We start from the raw sequence: 7,956 nt of genomic DNA, 5'->3' as shown, positions 1-7,956 counted from the left end.
AAACAAACCGAGCCATGCATGTGTGCTTTTAAACACGTCCAAACAGCTCAGCCTCTAAAAGTCAGAGTGCAGTGTAAGCTGTACAGCCTGTTGGACGACATTCAGGATACAGGCAAGGAGTGGAAAAGGGATGTTGGAAGAAAAAAAAGAATGGTCAAAGGAAGGGCATCTGAGTCTAACTTTCTGAAAAGGCTTCATCTACCTGTTCTAGATCATTTTAGATTTCACTTATTAAAATATGAATACTCAGTTTGTCATTTTACACAAAAAGGTATTTATTAGTAACCAGAAGAACTTTTTGTCACAAAAGGAAAAAAAAGCTGTCAAATGTCCTTCAACAAATTTAATTACTACTCACTTGTGAAGATGAATTACACTTAATGTAGGAGGTAACTTTCCAAATAAAATTAAGCTATTTGAAATAAAAACAAATTTTTGCTGTGATCAACAGTTGTCATACATAGGGTTAGCAGCATGGTGACATCTAGTGGCTTTGTGCTAAGCTTAAACCGAAATATAGTACTGTACTGCAGTACAGTAATCAACAAACAATCAGTGTGATTTATAGTCAAAGTAAAAGTCACTTTTTCCCTATCGATTATTTTAAAAGATAATTTTTTCTTAGATCAGAATTATGTTAGCATGCCAAAAGAAAAACAAAGGAGAAGAAAGTGTTTTACTATGTTTTATGGTAACAAAAACTAAGCACACCCTCTGATTCATTAACCTGCATAACCAGGTCTAACATCAATAACTTGAAAAACTGTTTCTTGCTAAAGTTATTCACACCCTTAAACTTTTTTACCCTTTGTCACTATAAAACTATACATTTTGATGAGTGTTATACAGATTTATGTGAAAGACCTACACAAATTAGTTCAAATGAAGCAAAATGAAAAAAAAGAGACATGTTTATAAATGCTTTTAAGAGGTGGGTTATGTGGGAAGTCAAGCATTCTAATCTCATAAGTAGTTGTTCTGCGAAGGACATTTGCAAACAAAACAGCACGATGAAGTTCAAGGAGTTTCAAGAAGCAGACAGGTTAGGGATAGGCCGTGGAGAAGTCTAAAGCACAAATCAGGTTTTCAAGCAATCTCCAGAGCTTTAAACATATCACAAACAGCACTCATCAGGGGTTAAGCTCAGCATTGTAATTCTGGGGAAGCTGATACACAGCTCAGGTGAGAAAAGCTGTTGACAGGAAAACTACTTGGGTTTTCATGAGCTGTACGCCAAAATAATCCGTATTAAGACAATAAAAGACCTGAAATATTGCAGTTAGTGTGCAATGAATCTAAAATATTTGAATGTTCAATTTTTATCATTGCATTATGGAAAATAATGAACTTTATCACAATATGCTAATATTTTGAGAAGGACCTGTATTTATGGCCTTGTAACATTCTGTTCAGAATATTTTGAAGTGTTCTGCAATATCTATCAGAATGCAACATCCTGCAACCATTTCTGAGACTGCAATTCCATCACTGGTTTTCCTAAATTTTCTTAATTAATGATCCGATTTTCCCACAGTGCACCCCTAGTGTAGGATTTAGGAATTGAATTTATGTTAAAGAATTTCGAGTTAGCGTCTGTTTTATCTTTTATTGCTTATTTTACTTATTTTAAATTTTTTTTTTAAGGTAAAGTCACGTCACTTGGATGCATGCTACATTAAGTTTAGTGGAACTTAACTTAATGACAGAAAGTTAAGTGGAAGAAAAATTTGATATATATATGCTGGAAAAAAGGTGGATTTCAGTGCAGAAGAGCTCCTCTGAGAATGTTCACCTATAAACATGAAACACTGACTATTGTAAAGGAAAAGCAGATGCGCTCGAGCAGGTAATGTACTTAAACCACATCTTTGAGGTCCCAACCAGTATGTTGGTGTGCAGAAAAAAAACACACCATGTAGAGTATGCAGCTAAAGCATATGAGAATATGTGGAGAGGCGAAAGTGGCTCTAACAAACAACAGGAAGTTCAAAGTGATGCAGTCCACCTCTTACATTTCCGAGCAATCTGACTGAAGGCAGCTTTTAGTATCAGCATGAAGATATTGTGCCTACTTTTGCTTGTACATAGTGAGTAACCTATGAACTAATATTTATTGTTTTTCATTTTACTTGCTAATTGTCATTAGTTTTAAAGATAAAAACATATAAAAAGATTGTTTTCCCAATATTTGTTTACATCTTTAAAGATGACAGAGTAGATAAAGTAGAAACTAAATATGTGTTTCTTTGTATAAAGTCGAGTGAAATAGTACCTATTACCAAATAGTAAAAAGTACTAGTTGGTAATAAATGCAAAGTAAATTCTGTGGTCATTTTAATATAATTGCTTACAGATACAATGAAATTCTCCAGGGGTTACGAAGTACCAGTTGTACAATATTTGAACATTTTAATAAATAATAACATTAATATTAAAAATAAACATTGTTTTTTTAAAAATATTATTTATCAGTTTTAGATGAATGTATAAACAGTAATTAGTGTTTTATTTTGCTGATGTACTTTCCTCTGTAAATAAGAATAAATAAAAGTTGAATTGAAGGTAAATATTTTCATGAAAACTGTAGCGAAGGTTCTACGTTTTAAACTTGAGGCTGGTGGAATGTTTACACTCGCCACTGTTGTAACAAAAATATTCTCTTTATGATGGATAACTTCTACAGCACTACTCACATTTTTAGCAGGCACTATGTACTAAAACTTAAAACAATTTAATATTTCCTTGCAATTCCAAAATTTTACACTGAAATGTTTTTAAAAATTAGACTTTTAGTTTCATTATGCATATTAAACTTAATTTATTCATTTAGTTGTTTTTACCCCCCCCCCAAAAAAAAAAAAAATATATATATATATACTGTATATATATCTAGAAGCACATGTATTAGCACATGTTAGGGCAGAGTTACGTCACCACATTTTATAAAGTTGAAGCACACAGAGATAGGAATATTTGATCATTCCTCTTAGTGCAACTCTGCAGGGTGATTTTGGCCTGACAATGTTAATTTATGTTTTAGGTGAAGCTTTTAAGCTTTGATTTGCTTATGGTTTAAGTTAAACTTCTACCCATTATACTGGGCCATGTCCTCAACTTAAATGTTGGATTTCTCTAAATATTTTTAAATATATTATGATACTCCAACAAAAATGTAATTCATTTTAAGATTTTTATGACTCTTAATCAGGGAGGCCAGTAACTGGCTAGTGATGTGTTTCCCTTCTATAAACACTAATATGTCTTTAATTTTACAGCAAGCCTTCAGCTCCAATGCGATAAAAGAGAAATCAGAGCACATATTGGAGGAGAATTCATAATTGTCTGCAGATACGAAAGTAAATTCCTGTTCAGCAACAAGTACTGGTGCAGAGGACCCTCTAGATATAGCTGTGACATTTTGCAGGATACCGATGGTGTTGCAAAACCCAAAAATAAAAACAGGTTGAGCATATTTGATTTGCCAAGACATGTGAAGCTCATGGTGAAGGTAACAAATCTCCAAATTGAGGATTCTGATGTTTATTGGATTGGGATCGAAAAAATTAATGCTGACATAATGATGTCAGTCAAAGTGACTGTTACCCAAGGTAAGAGCCATAACTTAATTAATTTAGAGCTCTAAATTAATGTGTTCTCCTTTTAGAGAGTGCTTACAGATGAACTGATTCAGACTGACTACTCTCATCTTTGTGCCAGTTCCAGTGTCTAAACCCAGACTTTGGCCCCTGACTCCTCTGGCGGACGGTGCAACATGCATGGGGAAGTCACTAACCGTCCGTTGTGGTGGTGCAATGGGAACCAATGTTTTTTATGCCTGGTATCAGCATGTTCACCACAAAGGTTTCTTGCTCCTCAGCTCTTCAGATCTAAGCTTACACTGTGGCATGTTAACAGAGGACAGCGAGTATTACTGCTCTGCCAGTAACAGCATCAGCAATGCTCAGAGTGATGCCCTTTCTGTGAAGATCTTCTTGCCTGACAACAGCAGCTGCATCTATGTTGCTAATATTCCTGGTAAGAACCAAAGTGATGTGACTAAAACTGGCCAATAAATCCATTAACATCCCTCATAGAATATAGCAAATAATTAACACAGATTGAATAATAATCCACAGTATGTTATTTGGTGAAATAAGACTGCCCTGGTTAAACATGTCCCTTAAATGTGATGATCACTAACACAAAAATAAATCGGGGCATAGCAATAAATATTTCACAAAATAAATGTGTGCTTTTATGAAAATCTGTTTAAATTAGTTTGTTTTCTATTACATCTAAATGTTTTAACTTTTATGGTGCAACAGTTATAATTAGCTTTGTTTTTGTTACTGCATGTCCTTTTAGAGAGAGCATTGCTTACTGGCTTCCAGTGTAGCTAAGATATGCTGATAAGGTTGGTGTTTGTGGTCAAACAAAAGAAAAGAACATGCACCTGACTTAGTGATGACGTTACAGGAAGAAGAACCATGTGTGAGTGTTCTGGTGAAGGTGTGTGCCTGCTGCTTGTCTTCCTATTTTATGGGTGTGATACTTGGTTGTCTATGTCAACATCCTTCCTTTTTGGTAGCCTACCCTGTGTAGGTGAGCACCCTCACCTACAGACCGTCACAATAGTTTTAAGAAGAGATTTTGGTCATCTTTATGTCAACAACAGAAATTATGGTCATCATGACTGTACTTGACACTAAATAAGTTATAAAATATAATAGATTGAAGTCACAGTCGTGGTGTAAAGGAGAAGACTTAATTTCAGTTCAATGGTTTTATGTGTTGAGAAGCAGAAATGCAATGAATTCAGATGAGCAACAGCATATAAAGTATACAATGATTTATTTACTATAATCCAAACCTAACTGAGAATAACAAGCTGTGTCCACTCACAAGACTCTGTTCAGTCCATAATTTATTCTGCTACTCTCACAAACATACATTCTTCTCCCACAAAACTATGTGGGAGAACTCAGAACTGGCAGTAGACTGAGAGAATAGTAAACAAGGATTGACACCAAGAAGCATGTTTGTGATTTTAAAAAACACAGTGCTGGAAAAGTGACTTTTAACAGATTTTACTTTGATTCTTTGAGATTTGTTTCTTGTCTAGTGGGTCTTTTTTTAAAATGTTACTCTAAGTAATCTAATCCTCCGTTATGATTACAGAAGCTTTCAGCACATTGTATGTTGGTCCCACTCTCTCAATTTCATTGTACAAAAATACTGGGAACATAAAACAACGGCTCGTTCCAACGTGCGTCTAGCAAAATGTCAAGTGACGGGTGAAAAACAGCTTGATTGTTTTTTCACTGATTATACATCTCAGGTTATTCTGTCACAACATAGTGACAGATTTAACGAATATGTGAAAAACATACATTGTTTATAAAGGTTACATACTGCAGCTTTAAGAATTCTAAGTGAACATAAAGGGAAGAGGACTTAGTTTTGGGAACTGTACAGAACTGAAGTGGGCACTGCTTTTTAAATGCTCCTTTGTTCAGCTGAGACAACACGCCTCTTGTTAAGCCTGTCTGCAAAACTGACTGTTCTGGGCAGTTTTGCAGGTTTTCATTAAGATATTGAATTAATCATTTTAATTCTCATATAGCCATTCCAGTCTACCATGATTTTCTTCACAAACAGCTTCCATGTGATAACTGTTTGTACGCTTGTCCGTAACCTTTAGACCTATTCCCACCAGCTGAAAAAACAAATGATAATATTATGCAACTCTCTAGTACAATTCCAATCCAATGTTGGATCCTCAGACAACATGTCCGTACACTGGGCCAAGAGGCTTTATCAAACTTTTTTCAGTTGCATCTGTGCTCTGTTACAGAGCACCTGATTCAAAGGAAATCACATTAGTATAAACGACTTTGTGAGATGCCTATGCTTAATTCATAAATTTAAATTGGGTGCATTGAATAAATAAAAGATCTAAATCATGCAGGGAAGAGAACCTTTACAACCAGAATCAGGACACCTTTGGGAGGGGTGTTGATCAATAAAAACCCCACAAAAATCAATTAACTGCAGAACATGTGTGTTAAGTGTGCCAAAGATCAACAACATTTATGTGAGATACTTTTATGGTCACAAAGCAGGGACTTACTGTAGTTCAAACTGAAAGGTTTGAACCACAAGATATTAATTCTGTGGTGCCTTCAGTGCTTAATGCTCTGGTTTAACATGAAATGTGTTTTACATAAATGTGAGATTTTACAAATATGAGCTTTTGAACATCTATGAGGTTTGATATAGGCCTATTATTATCATGCTGTTAAAATCAGCAGATTGCCACAGTGTTTTGTAAATATCTTTACTTTTATTTATTAGGACAGCCTGTTTATGACTGCGCAGACAGAATGAGGACGACTGTGGCTGAAACTTCACCAACAACAATCTGCTTAGAAACTACAAAAATAACCACTAATACATCAAAGCAATCTTTACAAGTCAATCAAACTGCTATGGATGTGTTTTTCAGCAGGTTACAGTGCATCTTTTTACTATCTCCTTGATGGAAATAATATATAATGGACTTAAATGATTAAAAGTAAATTCATCTGAAAAAGTTGCCACTTCTTTCTTACAGCACATGGACTGGAGTACCAGTGTGGTATGAGCTGCTGCGATGGGGTTCTATGACAGTCTTAATCATAAGTCTGTGTATATTCATCAGCTGTACAAAAACAAGTCACAAGAAACATGGCAGAAGGAGGAAAAAGTTTAATATGGGGTGAAATCCATTTTGTTTTTGTTTTTTGTCAATTTCATTCATTTTAACATTCCTTGTACAGATGTAATCTTTAAAGAAACTGTATTTGCCTCAATTTGCATTTCAAGCTTAAATGTCCTGCTTCGTACTGTAATAAAGAGATTTAGTTTAATATTGTGTTTTAAGCCAGATTCAGATAAATAATCTGCAACATCACCCAAACCAAGCAGCACTTGTACTGAACTTCGATTTTACTGTAGATGTTGAGGATCTGTCTGATCCTCTGTCAGACTGATAAAATGTTTCATTTTATTTATCACTATTTTACACTTGAATCTATTGTAGGCCCTGAATTGTGAAACATTTGAATACAAATGGTTTGACCTGAGTAATAAAATACATTTCTCATATACTGTAGTTCAATAATATGTAGTTCATTAGTGAATATAGTTGCCATATTCTGATGGCTATTTCCAGCAGGACAAAGCATCATGTCACAGAGTTCAAATTATCTCGGACTGTTTTCTTTGGATAATAATGAATTCATTACACATTTCGGTCTCCAGAGTCAGAAATTGAGCTCTTCTTTGCTCAGTATTTTTGCTTTCCATCATTTGTAACAGGTTCATTTTTGTGCAAATATTTTGATCAGAACAATCTTATCTTATCTTATTGATGATGTGGTTACTGAATGGTTACAGACTTGTGAAGAATGTGGACTTTTCATATTTAATATATTGTTTCAAGATTTTCATTGTCCCACCCAAAGCATTGCAAATGGCCAAACAGAAACCATAGTTTATAAAAGAGTGTTCTTGAAATGGAAGCCAGTGTATAGTTACTCACAACAATAATGGCACACCCATAATTTCCTAAAATTCATTCTGTGTTCTCTGCAGGATGTTTAGATATTTTTGTTGTGCTCTGTTCAGACAGATTGTTGGAAGGAGTAGGACATTGTCAGTTTATTTTTATAAAATGCTCAAGTCTGACAGATATTTTCTGAAAATTATTGCGTTACATCCTACTTAAATTTATTTTGTTTCTAATTTGGGTCCACTAACACATACTGTTAATTTCTCCATTTTGTATATTTGTAGTTTAGCAACTTTGTACTATGGCTTTTTTTAGTAAAGAGGAGTCTGCTGTCCAACGTTTTACCATGTGTCATTTCAAACCTGCCAGGAGGACGGCTGTTTATACCTGCTGTTTATACCTGC

General features: G+C 34.5%; 1 protein-coding gene across 1 annotated transcript; it reads left to right on the top strand.

Annotated features, from left to right (window-relative positions):
• The first annotated feature begins 1,966 nt into the window (after positions 1–1,966).
• On the top strand, positions 1,967–6,908 carry LOC116716843 (uncharacterized). The gene is made up of 5 exons (XM_032557773.1): positions 1,967–2,087; positions 3,276–3,608; positions 3,718–4,035; positions 6,355–6,508; positions 6,614–6,908. The coding sequence occupies exons 1-5, from the start codon at positions 2,054–2,056 to the stop codon at positions 6,759–6,761; spliced, it is 987 nt and encodes a 328-aa protein (XP_032413664.1). The 5' UTR covers positions 1,967–2,053; the 3' UTR covers positions 6,762–6,908.
• The last annotated feature ends 1,048 nt before the right edge of the window (positions 6,909–7,956 follow it).

This window comes from Xiphophorus hellerii, chromosome 1 (assembly GCF_003331165.1).
Source record: "Xiphophorus hellerii strain 12219 chromosome 1, Xiphophorus_hellerii-4.1, whole genome shotgun sequence".
Lineage (NCBI taxonomy): Eukaryota > Metazoa > Chordata > Actinopteri > Cyprinodontiformes > Poeciliidae > Xiphophorus > Xiphophorus hellerii.
Note: the sequence above shows the minus strand (reverse complement) of the source record. Positions and strands in the feature narration are given on the sequence as shown.

Excerpts from the sequence above, each read along its gene's own strand:
- LOC116716843 (XM_032557773.1), top strand. The coding sequence starts at position 2,054 with ATGAAGATATTGTGCCTACTTTTGCTTGTACATA. Across the intron at positions 2,088-3,275 it reads CCTACTTTTGCTTGTACATA|CAAGCCTTCAGCTCCAATGC; the intron begins GTGAGTAACCTA and ends TTAATTTTACAG. Across the intron at positions 3,609-3,717 it reads CAAAGTGACTGTTACCCAAG|TTCCAGTGTCTAAACCCAGA; the intron begins GTAAGAGCCATA and ends TCTTTGTGCCAG.